The sequence below is a fragment of the Triplophysa rosa genome, linkage group LG25, assembly GCF_024868665.1.
Source record: "Triplophysa rosa linkage group LG25, Trosa_1v2, whole genome shotgun sequence".
Taxonomy (NCBI): domain Eukaryota; kingdom Metazoa; phylum Chordata; class Actinopteri; order Cypriniformes; family Nemacheilidae; genus Triplophysa; species Triplophysa rosa.
Window position 1 is genome coordinate 8976723 of NC_079914.1, and position 13753 is coordinate 8990475.

The window sequence follows — 13753 nt, forward strand, 5'->3', positions numbered from 1 at the left end:
ATTATATCGATCATTGCAGCCTTCTAATATAAACGATTTCGCCAATGTCATAAACTTTTATTTTTGTAGCTGACCTGAATTTTTTTATTAAATAGCGCGTTTATATTTACTGTTATGAGATTAGAAGGCTATGTAAAGGTAATAGGCTAAGCAACTGGCCTGGATCAGATGTAAATGTAGTTACATTGGCAAGTAGTGTCATTTTAAACTTTTATTGTTATAGAACATTTTATTTTAATTTTATTAGTTCGATCTGAAATGACAGAAAAAAACAGTTTTGTTGTCTTGCCACAACGAGCTTAAGCAACCGCTGAAGGTATGGAGGGAATACCTCTTCTTCACAGGAAATGTGTCTCGTGAAAGTTTGTTTTTCCTATATGGCTGAAACATGTGAGACACCACATATGCCTAAATATCTTTTTAAAGGCTATCAAAACTGGTGTTAGGTGTTATCAGTCATGTTTTCCTTTTTTTTGCCTGATCACATAGCATCTGTCCCAAGTCATGCGCATGTTTTTAAAATATCTATAAAAATACGTTTGAAGTAATGCCTACTAGTACTGAATAACTGAACAAATAGGCTATTGTTTAGAACTGCAATAACGACAGCAGTAATGTTATCAAAATAATTTTGGCGCAGTTACTGATAATATTATCAACCATTATACTTAATTTCAGTAACAGTACTGATAACCGTGATTAGAAGTTTTGTTCATTAACTGTCGTTGATGTATCATGAACATTATTTATTAACCTTGTAAAATATAGTTTGTTAATGTTGTTTGTACTTAATGCACACAAGAATTAAAAAATAGTTATCGCATTCCTGTTTGCAAGAGCTCTGTAACTTTGGAACAGGGTCGTTTTAAATTAAAATGTATCGTTTACACTCTTCCTAAACTAACAAGTTTGACATTTCTTTACTTGAATTGTCTAGTAGCCTATACGTCTTGAAATGAACACGCGCAGGTGGTTTTCCGGTCCTGAAACACTGATATTCAGCATTATACTGTTATGCAAAGTCAACATACTGTATATTTTGCAAATCGCATTCATTTATTGCATGTGATAACTCCTGGTACAGCAGTGAATTTAGAGTCATCAATATCTGCGCTGTAGTGCCTGCCTGCTTGTGTGCGTACGCGCGCACCTCCAGCTTTTCAATACGATGCATAAGACTGAGCGAGAAACGGAGAGGAAAAAACGCTCCCAACCTCCACAGTCGAGAAAGCACTGGTTGCTAGGCGACAGCAGAGATGGATTGAAAAGGCATAGTCGATCAATTTCGGCGAGAGTGAGGGAAAAATGAGAGAGTGACCCAGAGAAAGGGACTGAGAGGAAGAAAGAGTAGATGCAGAGAGGCAGAATTCGTGGCGAAATTCACGCTGCAATCTTTAAGCTCACTTGAAAATATCGCGACATGTTTCGCGACTTTCCCTATATACTTACGATTGGCTTTGTTCGCTCTCAACGACCTCAAACCTGTCCCTTCACCTGCCTCAAATACAACCCGCATTGATGGAGTGGTTTTTGCATTGTGAGTTTTACAATTCACAGCCCCTTTCGACAGATCCGAACGGATTCCCCCCTCGCCACCCCGCGCGCACATATACACGCGCTCACACCCCACACTCTGTGTCTGCACAGAGCAGTGTTGAGTGTATCGACTGTGTATTGATCCCTCCACTCACCTCCCTGCAGTCAGCTCTTGTCCTACATAGCAAGGCCTGTCTGATTCCTCCATTAATGGCCCTTATCCAGCGCCAATCTTTATTTAAACTGAAAAGTAGGAATCAGCACCCCCCTACCGGACCCCCCCTACTGTAAGTGCTGTCTTCCTTCCTTCCTTCCTTCCTTCCTTCCTTCCTTCCTTCCTTCCTTCCTTCCTTTCTTTCTTTCTTTCTTTCTTTCTTTCTTTCTTTCTTTCTTTCTTTCTTTCTTTCTTTCTTTCTTTCTTTCTTTCTTTCTTTCTTTCTTCCTTCCTTTCTTTCTTTCTTTTGATTTACCATTGCGTGTTTTTACTGCAACAATTGTCGATTCAGTTTTGAAGCAGTTTTGTGTTTGAGCTTCAGGAACTGGGACTTTCTGCGCCGGATGTGCTTATGGCTGTAGAACGTGATGGGGTTCCTTATCTTTGCCATGCAGAAACAAGCCATAAGCAACGAGACATTGGTTTCTATCCGTGCTGGCACACACAATAGGGATTAATTGATCCCCTTAAACCACAGATAAATCAATGTCCTCCTCCCCCTTTCCATCTTTTTGGCCAATCAGAAGAGGTGTCACTGGGTCCACAAACATTCTGGGCCAATAGGAGGTGGACTGAGGGTGGCTTGAAAGTGTGACAGTGCTCAACTGTGCATGGAGTCAATCAAAATGGAATTGGTTGCTATTCACCGCTTCTGCATGGACTGCGAGATTTACCTGCGAAAGAGATAAGAGACAGTTGCCATATAACACATACAATGTTAAAGGGTTATTTTCTTTCTAAATTGTTATCATTCACAAGTTTCAAACACATGTCTGGGTCTTTTACATGAAATTATTTTCTTTCTTCTACAGAACACAAAAGAAGATATTTTGAAGAATGCTGGTAACCGATCAACGGTGAGACCCATTCACTTCATTTGTATGCACAAAAAACAATGCAAGTCAAAGGGTACAGCCATGGTTCGGTTACCAACATTCTTCAAAATATCTTCTTTTGTGTTCTGCAGAAGACAGAAAGTCATACAGGTTTGAAATGACAAGAGGGCGAGTAAATGATGACAGAGTTTTCATTTTGGGTACTTAAAACTATCTATTAAAATCGGCTAAAACAAAAAAAAATGTTGTATCTTATCTAGTGCAGTTTTGCTGTGGAATACATCTGCATAATGTATAATATCCTACTGGTCTCCAACTGACCCCAAATGTTAACCCATTGAAATTTCCACTCTCTGGTCTGGAGGACTCCCTCCCTCTCACTTTTCCATCCTTCCTTTATTTTTTGCCATATTCACTTCACACTCCCTTCGTTTTCCACAATCATGATTTATCCAAACGTTTTGTATCAAACGCTGCTAAAAATATTCCCTTTCTTTCTCAAAATATTGATTTTGCCTGTAGCATTGTCTGCATGCGTGTGAGAGAGAGTCTTTGGATGCGGTTTATGGGGGGTGTCGGTGCCAACATTAAAGCTTAAAGAAAACACGTTCGAGTACAGTTTCTTACACTTTTAATAAATCCTTTCGATCACCAGCGAACAGGCAGTCGGCTTCATCAGCGTTACTCCTTAACATGTCCTCGTTTCCTAAGAGCGATTAACTTCTACCAGACAGTTCCATTCAAGTACGTTATGAATTTCGCAAGTTAGTCATTTGCAAAATGGTTTAAAAGCGTATAATTTCGCCGCAACAATCGCAGCCTCTTTTGTCGTTGGGGCATAATGGAAATGGAGGGAACTGATCAATAGGTTATTGATTTTCATTGGATGGAGTTGGGGGAATTGAGAGAGAGAGAGCGAGAGAGGTGGGGGATGAATTGAAAATGCAGGTTTTTGAAATCTTCTGCTCCGAAGATGAATGCTCATACTGGAAGCAGGTGATCTTGTTTGTCTCCTGACATGTGCGTGTTTTGTGAGTTCACAGTGCATTGTGGGATTGCGGCTGTACACAGACAGACCAGAATGTACGTTAGCAAAACATGTTATGTAAACTCGAGTTGTTTGTCTAATGTGACTGTTCTTTGTGTTTTAACTGTAATGCAATCTTGAAGCCGCTAAACAAATACAACTTCGTCTTCAATATGTGCATGATCTTAATACGTTTTAACGTTGAGTCCCAATTGATCTGTCCCTTAGGTCGGTCTGGCAGCACTTTCCAATGTTTGGGGTACGGTCTGCATTACCTGGGCTGGTATCGCAGGCGGAAACATGCATGGCACGTTAATGCACGAAGCTGGACTTGCATTGATCTACACGCAGGATGTCAAACATTTTAGCGACGATCTCACCCTTGTTATTGCCCTCCAACGGCAGGCTGTTAATGCATAAAAAAATCATTCGTCCCCATGTTTTCCTCCCCATCTCAATTGGACGCCCAGAGCAACAGAAGAATACCGTGTTGTCGTACTTCACAACCACTCCTCCCCCTCCTTTCCTTCTCCTCTGCGCATCCCTCATCCTTCCATTTTTGTCTCCATCTATCTTTACGACACCTGGTTTCATCTCCTTAATGTTTCCGGACTTGACAGTCTCCCTGGTCAAAAATTCTCAATTAAGCCTGCTGTGTATTTGCAGTTAGGCAAATTGCAACCTGACAGGGCTAATAAAAACGTTTTCGAGGCAGAGAAAGCGAAGGTGCGGAGAACGATCATCATGAGCGCCCCAACGACGCTATCTGTCCTTTCCTCTCTTTATCACTGTCATCCGCCGTTTGCATCTTCGCATTTTCTACATCACAGCCCAGGGGAAGATGGATTGATGAATGTTGCGTGTAGGTCTATATTTTCGCAGGCCTTTTAATCTCTCTCGCTTTTTGTTTTGGCTTGCAGGACTCATCGATTAGAACATTAACAAAAATACTGGAGATATAGATATGAATGTTTTGTTTGCCAAGTACATTCTCTTTTGAAGCTTTTTTCTTCTCAAGGGTTGGTATTTTTAGTTAGTTACTGGCTTAAATTCGCGTTCCGTGTACAACAAATTGTGCGCAAGTAACTGGAAGAAATTACACAACAAGAACCTCAAAATGTCTTGGGATTTGGCAGCTGACCTAGAAGGCAGCAGATACTGACCCCTTAAGATAATTGGCTACATGGATTTGTGAAAGCTGCGTAATTGCCACTGAGATTTGATACCTTGTATTGTTTTAAGAGTCTTTGACTGTTTTCCATTGTTGTTGCAACCTGTGAGGGAGCCATCACCTTTCTTGGTTTTACAAACGCACAGTGGCATATTCTACACTCTAAAAAATGCTGGGTTGTGTTTCAACATCGGCTCATTTATAACCCAACGGTTGATTCTGTCCGCATTTTAGTTTCTGTTAGTTCAGTTTTCTGCATGTTAAAGGGATAGTTTACCTAAAAATGAAAATTCTGTCATCATTTACTCACCCTCTTGTCATATAAAACATGTATGACTTTCTTCTGCAGAACACGAAATAGATATTTTGAAGAACTTTGGTAACCGATCAACAGCAGAACCCATTGACTTGCATTGGTTTTATGTCTATACAATAGAAGGGAATGGGTATCGTTCCAACATTTCTCAGAATATCTTGTTTTGTGTTCTGCGGAAGAAACTCGTACGTTTCAAATGACAAGAGGGTGAGTAGATTTAATGTAGGTTAGTAGGGTTTCACAGTATACCTCTACCATCAATATAAAAGCCACGTTTATAGATATTGTGTTAATTCTGCACATAATGACAATATCGTAAACAATTCAGCACCTGTTTAAAGTTTTGCCTTAAGAGCCACAATGGTTACAAACTCTCTCTCTCTCTCTCTTTCTCACTCAAAATTTGAGTCTGATTTATTTGACTGATAACATTTTTTGATCATTAAAAAACACATTTAAATAGTTATCACAGTATATCATTACCGTGATGCTTTTGTTCACGATAACCATGACGTTAAATTTCCTTCATCTTCTCTTTTTGATTGTCGAAGATTGTCCGGCCGTACATAATCTCGCACCTCCCTGTCCATATGCCCATGACTTATCTAATGTGTTACAAATCCATTTCTGTAGTGTCAGGCCTTCTTATGAGTCACCAATAAGCTTCTCACACCTTTGGTAATAGTGTATGAGAAGCATACCTTCAACAATACATTGTGTGGTATTGCTTAATCAAGTGAAATAGCAGACATCGGCTGTTAGGGTCACAGCTTTCTCTCTCTCTCTCAGGGAGAGGGAACAGGAAATGGAGGTGTCATAGCATCTCAAGTGAGGGACTTGTGTTTGCCGCAACATGTTGTATTGGCCTTGTGTTAAATGCGTGTGTGATTGCATGAGGCTCTTCAGTGAATGACACTGCAGCTAATGAGCCAAGAGGTCTTGCAGGGTGTTAGTTTTGGTTTTAGAGAGCCCTTGTGTTCCCTACAAGAGCCTTGAAATCTCTTAACCTCTGTCAGTTGTTATGGTTTCATCAGGCGTATAGTTTCTCCTGACGCAAAATGCCGAACAGCTCCCTGCGGCCTTGGTTTTTGTACAGTTGACAGTTTAATATAGACCGTTTCATCGGACGCGCGCCTGACCCCCAGTTAACTTCCGGTTTGTGTTTGGCTAGTGTCTGATAATATAACTATTTATTTGTTATTTAATTTATGTTAATATTAATTTGTAATATTATTATTTTACTGTATAATAATTGTATTAAATAAACGATTTGTTGAATTTTGTTGTGTGTTCATTTTATTAAATACTGTAACAATTTGTTGAAGTTTATCCAAGTTACGGTTCTTTCCGGTTTCTTTTGATTGTTATCAAAAATAATCTACAGGCGCTCTATTGTTTGTGAATGTGTACCGGAAGTTCAGTTGGGGTCACAAAAGTGCGCATGCGCAGTAACGTTTGTTTATGTTGTTAAGATGAAACCGTCTATATTTAACCACAAACTGCTCTAGAATGCGTTTTAATAATGTTATCCCCTTCGGCAAAGAAGCGAAAAACGTGATGACATCTTAGTGCTGTGTCAGCCACCATAGTGCTATGAAAGGGAGGGGTGAGGGGTGGAGTGAGCCGTTTGTTGCAGTTCGCAACCTCACCACTAGATGCCGCTAAATTTCATATACTGGACCTTGAATTCAATCAAATTGAAAAACATTATGAATTTGCATTGTGTTAGGTATTTAGACAAACCATGCAAAACATTTGTTTATAATACACATACATTATATAAGCAATGCAACTTGTGAAATGTTCATATATCATGTGTGTATTCACTGTGCATGCTTGGTAAAATCAACCAGCATTGCTTGCATGAAAGTGTCTTTGCAACAGATCTTTAGAAATAAAAATGGACCAATGAAAACCATGAGAACAGACAAGCACCTAATAAAAGCAATTAATATTAGTAGTAAACAGGGCTGTTTCATCTAGATCCGGAGGAAGAAGGAAGTTAACGGATGGCAGCATGTCGCTGGTGTCTGTAAGTGGGGTCAGGCACTTGGGGTCAGTGCTGGAAGGTCAAAGGTCAAACCTCCTATTAAAATGCCTTTTAGAGTCCTTCAGAAATCTTATGTAATAGCAGTGAGCTGACCGGTGCTTGTTAACCTGAATGTATTTTAATAGAGCCACTTGCGCTATTAAATGATATGGAACGGTATTATAAAATATGGAAATATTATACTACTGTACATTTATGCATAAATCTGTTAATAAACGTTTAATACTTGATCATTTACCCTGCCTCTAAATATGTATTTTGGACATTTATCTTTATTTAAAGGGATAGTTCGCCCAAAAATGAAAATTATTTTTTCATTTGCTCATCCTCATAACATTCCAAACCTGTATGACTTTCTTCTGCAGAACACAAAAGAAGATCCTTTGAAGAATGCTGGTAACCGAACAACAGCGGTACCCATTCACTTCTATTTTACAGACACAAAACCAATGTCAATGGGTACCGCATTCTTCAAAATTTCTTCTTTTGTGTTCCGCAGAAGAAAGAAAGTCATACAGGTTTGAAATGACAGACTTTTTTATTTTTGGGTGAACTTACCCTTTAAGACAGAGCCAGGTCTCATTTTCCATGTGTTTTACAGAACCTTGAGCAATGCAGAGAAACAAGATGTACTCAAAGGGATGAAATGAAAATTGTCTTAATATTCTCACACCTATGTTGTGAATAGGGACACTGACATTCTGTATAACATCTTCTTTTGTGTTTCACTGAAGAAAATCATTGCAAGAACGTGAGGGTGAGTAAACTGCATTCTGATTTTTTTGTCGAATGATCCTTATTGTTTGGTGCCACTGTTTGCAATGGTACATAACATAAGCATAACATAAAAACTGTAACAGAAAATGATTTGATTACAGTAAATCTGTAAAACTGTACTGAACACAAAGTTGTTCCGTTTCCTTTCTACATATCTCCCTTTGTTAGAACCGCACCATGTTTTCCCCTTTCTCCAGTTCTACAACCACAGTGACCACCTTCACCTCTGCACCCCTTCATCTTCTTCTCCTCTATCTCTCTCCATCTTCTCTTAACTCATCATCCCCCCATCCTAGCCTACTATCAGTACACCACCATTACCCTCATAAATCAATATTGACGACCCATCATCTGATGGATGAATTACGGGACCGTGGACGGCCGCGGTCACGTGACCGTCAGGTCTTACATTATGTTTCGACCATTTAGTCGTCGCCATTATGCACGGCGACTCGAAATGAGGTCCTTTCAATGAGAGGCAGAGGACGAAACGCATTACTTTTTTTAAGAGCACTTCATTGCCGTTTCTCGGCACTGATAAAGAGCGAAGTGTAAGACTCAATGAATAGGCCAGTTGGTAATGCAAAGCAGACGCGCCGTTGCAGGCGGTTGTGGTCTTGGCTCACAATGAGAAGTTTCATATAAAAACGGACCTACACATTCAACAGTGGGAATAAGATCGATGCCACGTTTTCTCATCGGATGCTTTCATAAACCTAGTGAGTAGTCAAATGCAAACAGAGTGAATGATGTGAATGATTAAGCTTCTTTTACAAAAAGCAAATGTGTTTGTAAGAAAACGGAAAGGCTACAGTTACAGTATTTGCCGCAGAATTCAAGCGAGAAGCCAAAAATATGTGGGCTGCTAAGAGAGCCAATCACAAAAGTGCTTCCATTGCCCTCTGGCCAGTTCTGACCTCTTGACCCTGGCCATGACCCCTTAGGCCAAAGGTTACCCTGAGGGGTCAACAGGGACCACTCTCAGGCAGGTCTGAGAGTAGTCACCATGGAAACCAAAGGCGAAAGATGAAGATGGAGGGGAGAAGAGAGTTCTGGCCTGTGAGCTTGCCAAGTCCCTCTTTGTCTCATGGACCAAAGGTTTGGTGGATTTAGGTTCCCCCTGCTGGACACTAACAGGCAGTCTGAATTGTTGAATTAGACTGAATGTGTTTCTTTAACATTTACTACTTTATTTCCACAATCCAGATTAATTTATTCATGCATTCATGTTTTTTAAGGGTTAAGAAGAATAACTGATAAATTAGTGGATATCAACTCAAAGCTTACTTTGCCACCTTGTGGAGATCGTGACATGCTGAAATGATATGTGAAATGCGTACAATCTAATACACATCCCAATCCAACATTCTACAAACATTCGGCATCAATTTTATTACATAAACTTTTCTAAATCAAGTAACTTTCACAGGGCACGGGTGTATCCTCTCTCCCTTGAACCCAATTGCTAAGTTACACTACAGAGAACCATACATTGAAAATGTAGTAGGGCCTATGATACCAATATCAGTGCCTATGAAAATCACAATTTGAAATGAACTTGATCTGTCTATTCAAGCTCCTCAAATGATTTGGGGCAAATCTGTTTTACCCCAAGTGTCCTGACCTGCTGCACAGTTAAGCACCATGAAGGCATTTGATCAGATCGGCTTTGGAACACTGAACAGAACTAAACCATGGCCTGTATGTTTTGATCGGCATGTGCCCCCCCACGACTAAACCCCACAGTCCGTTAATCAGACCCAAATCTCCGCGGTTAATCTCCGCCCCTCCTCATGTATCTAATTAGATTAAGGCGATCAACACATCAAGGGGACGGGGTTTGATTAGAACGAGGAAATTAACATAAGTAATTAACATGTGCGTGTTTGGACCAGATGCACAGTCAGATTCATGTAATTTTGTGTTTGTTATAATTTGACAAAATATTTGCACATTAACAATAAGCAGTTAACTGTGTGTGGGGAAGAGGGAGAGTGTGCAGATTGCAACCTGTTCAACAGCTTGTATCTTAAGCATAAGGCACACATATGCAAGAGAAATAAAGTCCTTAAAGCTGTCAAAGACAATAGGATTTAACTCCGAGGGCCATTCGGGGAGATTAAGCAAATTAATGCAAATAGAAGATTTGATTAGGAAAATTACTTTTAATTAATTAAAATGTACAGTGATTTGTTTTTGGTTGTTCTTAATCATCCCTGTTACAATTGTGGTCAAGAAATATAAAAAAATATATATAAATATTTCACATGTGTAGGCCTATTGTATATTTAGCTGATAAAATTACAATCATATATTTTTAAAGAAATGAATTGTTTTGATAAGCAACCTAAAGCGCAATTGCAGGTCTTGTTTTACGGTGTATCCAAATATTTTGTTTGAAACTAAGCTAAATGTTTTGTTTTTAACTTTCTCGATTTAAACGCAACCGGTTTTAAAGCAAATATAACACAAATATCACATGAATATGAATTCTGTTGTAGACGTTCCACTTCTCAAGACGCATCAGGTTCCTATAAATGACACTTTTCATCTTTTAAAGAGAAGTAAAGTGGGTCAAAACTGTTTTGTTATCCTGAAGCTGTTAGGAATCACACCACGGCTAGGACACCATCGAAAGGTATCAGAAAGGATGAGAGCCAAAGTCATATTTTAGACATGAATTATTCCATCCAGATGTCCTATTAGCTCATGACCCCCTTGTTTTGTTCGAGGTAATGCAGTTTGCTTACCACACTTCTCTAAATCGCCCCTCCCTCCCTGTTCCACGCCAGCAGTGTAGGTCTTCACCCGAGGAACGCTTACCAGATTACATTGTGTGATAAACTTCCTATTTTTCGAAACTGCATGAGATTTATGGGATTATCTGGGTACTTATCCAGGAGTCGGCTTTGGGCAGCCTGCTGAAATCTCTTGAGACTAAAGATTTGGCTTCTGAGCTCTTCTGTCTAATTATTATCTGAAGTGGCTGCAGATGTGAAGAATGTGTTCACTTTTTTGTACCCCAGACACGCTTAGTGAGAAATTTAAATGGTATTATTGTATTATTGGTCTTGGACTGTTTGTAATGTTCCCGTTTTTTTCTTTAGCCACGTTCTTTTCACACTGTTTTTTATCATCCTAATTGCGTAATTAGTTTTTGTATCTTTGTAACTTTGTTTGGTATTTGGTTTAAAAAGATATAACAAAAAAGACACGGCAACAAAATCTGGTTACATACATTTATTTGACGACAGATTTGTACAGTATACAAGATGACTTACAAAATTCAGTAATACAAGAACTTTCAGGGGCCAAAATTATGATCTGGAGTGAATCTAGAATACAATCAATCAAATCAGTGTATGAAGGGATGTTGTGGGTGTCTGAAGTCTGCAGCCCAGCTCATGTAAACTCTGGGTGTGACACACATAAATGGACGGGTCGGTGGACAGCACCAGCAAGGCGTCCGTTTTAGGCGGCTGAGGGTCTGGTAATGTGCAGGCAGTGCGAAGGGAAGCTGTCCTGTTACCTTGCGGATCCTCCTCCGGGCCCGCCGTCGGTGGTAGTCACCATTGGAGAAATCTTGAAAGTTGGCCGGATGAATAGCCCAGAAATGGCCCTTACCATTGTCACTGCGACCCGCTTTGATGAAGCACTCGTTCAAAGAAAGATTGTGTCTGACACTGTTTCTCCAGTTCTTTTCCTGTTCGAAAAGAAATTCATGTTTTACATTTATACATCTGCTGATGCATTTGTTTGTAGTGAAATGTTTGAAGGGTCAATCAACAATTATTAAAAGGATCGTTCACCCAAAAATAAAAATTCTGTCATCTTTTATTCACCCTCATTTCATTCAAGACCTGTATATGATTCTTTCTTATGTTACACAAAAGAAGATATTTTGAGAAATGTCTCGGTGGTTTTGTGTCCATACAATGGAAGTCAATGGGGGAAAGTGTTGTTAGGTTACCAACGTTCTTTAAAACATCTTCTATTGTGTTCTGCCGACAAAATAAAGTCATACGGGCTTGTAATGACAAGAGGGTGAGTAAATCATGAATGAATTGTCATTTTTGGGGGAGCTATCCTTTTAATAAACATATTTTATATTTAAAAACAATTTATGTTACCAACAGGTTCACGCTATGATCAAGATACAAGCTGGTCACTAAAATGAAAACATTTTGTAAAAAATTTGACCACCTAAATAATTCAGGCGATCATTTGGTAACTGGTAAACAAGTAGTCTCAAGGATGTAATCATTGTAGACCACCAGGAAGTATTGAAGAGTCATAAGTTGAATTGTTCAAAAACATCTGTGATCTTTTACTTTTTGAGAGATTTCTGCTAAACAACAGCATAATTGCTTAACCGTGCCACAACTTGTCAAGGACGTTGTTCTAGTTACTCTGTGAACGTACAATACCTTGCTTTTGAAGTAAGGATAGCGATCCATGATCCACTGGTAAATATCACAAAGCAGCAGCTTCTTCTCTTCTGAATCCAGGATGGCCATTGAAATGAGAGCAATGTAGGACTGGGTTGGTTTCTCCTCTGTCCCTTCAATCTTCACATTCTGCTTTTCTTGTTCCTCTTCACTTCCATTGTCTTCATTTTCCTGGTCCTTAGATTTTCCACTATCCTGTTTTGAGTGAGTTTCTTCACTTTGTTCGTTGACTGTGGCTTGAAGACCTTCAGACGGAAGGGAACGGTCCTCTGGATTCACTCGGTCAGTGTTGCTTCCCTTATTGTACAACAGGTAGTCAATAGTGAACTGAAGTCCCAACTGGTCTTGATCACTACGGCTTGACTTCTTATCCTCCATTGTTGTAAATCTTGGAATCTGATGGTTGAATGTAGATTCAGATGTCCGATCCCAGTTCATAAAATGTCCTGGTTCATGATTCTTTGTCTTCAATCGATGTGCCGGCCTTTTGAAATGTTCTGTCAAAGATTAGTCCTTGGTGTTGTTGGGACTCAAAAAGAAGCAGTTAAATCGGTATAGCTTGTGACGTCAATCGGAGACATGCGTGAATCAAGTAAACCAGTAAATGTGTTTGTTAAGTTGTGTATTTGTTGATTAAGCCGTTTTAAACCATTAATCAACACGGGTTACAAATCTTCCTAAAAAGAATTGTGGACTTCTTTCACAATTGTCAATTAATGTTGATTAGTTGATGTTGTGTCATTTAAATGCTCTGCATATTTAACCTCGCGTTAAGAAGCGACATACAAGAGAGTTGGAGGCAGGGGGTCTAACTGAGGAGGATTCTTTTTATTACCCAAGCAAATCTTTGTAATTACAAGAGATTACACAGATTATTGTACACAAATTGTCTGCAGTGATACAAAGTTACCTCTGGGTGCGCCTTTCCTGTTTGGGCCAAATCTTTGGGAGCAAAACAAGAGTTCTTTACTTTTTACTGTAACCTAATAAACGTTTTGGGGCCAATTATTTTTTCTGTGCTCTATTTTGCTGTAATCTAACATTACAGTTTTGCATGTTTCGTATGTTAATGACACGTTGAAAGTTCAAGTATTCTCTTTTACATACGCAATGATTTATCATAATATTTGAGCACTAAATAGTGATGAAGACGAACATTTATAAACCAATTTCAAACTGTATACATTTTAAGGCATTAAACATTGTTCTTACAGTATGGAGCGTGTAATGCAAACATTTTATTACATTCAAACACAATGAAGTGAAATCGTCGCATTTTCAATTAAATGGCCCTGTACTATTGGAGAAGAACATTGTTCGTGATTTACAAAGTTTTATTAGCTCCTTAAGAAAAGGAAATTATACTTTTTAAATTTGA

The 13753-nt window shown here is 39.1% G+C and overlaps 1 protein-coding gene across 1 annotated transcript; it reads right to left on the minus strand.

Annotated features, from left to right (window-relative positions):
* Positions 1-11171: 11171 nt before the first annotated feature.
* On the minus strand, positions 11172-13390 carry foxq2 (forkhead box Q2). The gene is given in 3 exon segments (XM_057326258.1): positions 11172-11316; positions 11319-11630; positions 12355-13390. Coding segments are annotated over 3 exon segments (810 nt in total). The 5' UTR covers positions 12814-13390; the 3' UTR covers positions 11172-11277.
* Between the last annotated feature and the right edge of the window lie 363 nt (positions 13391-13753).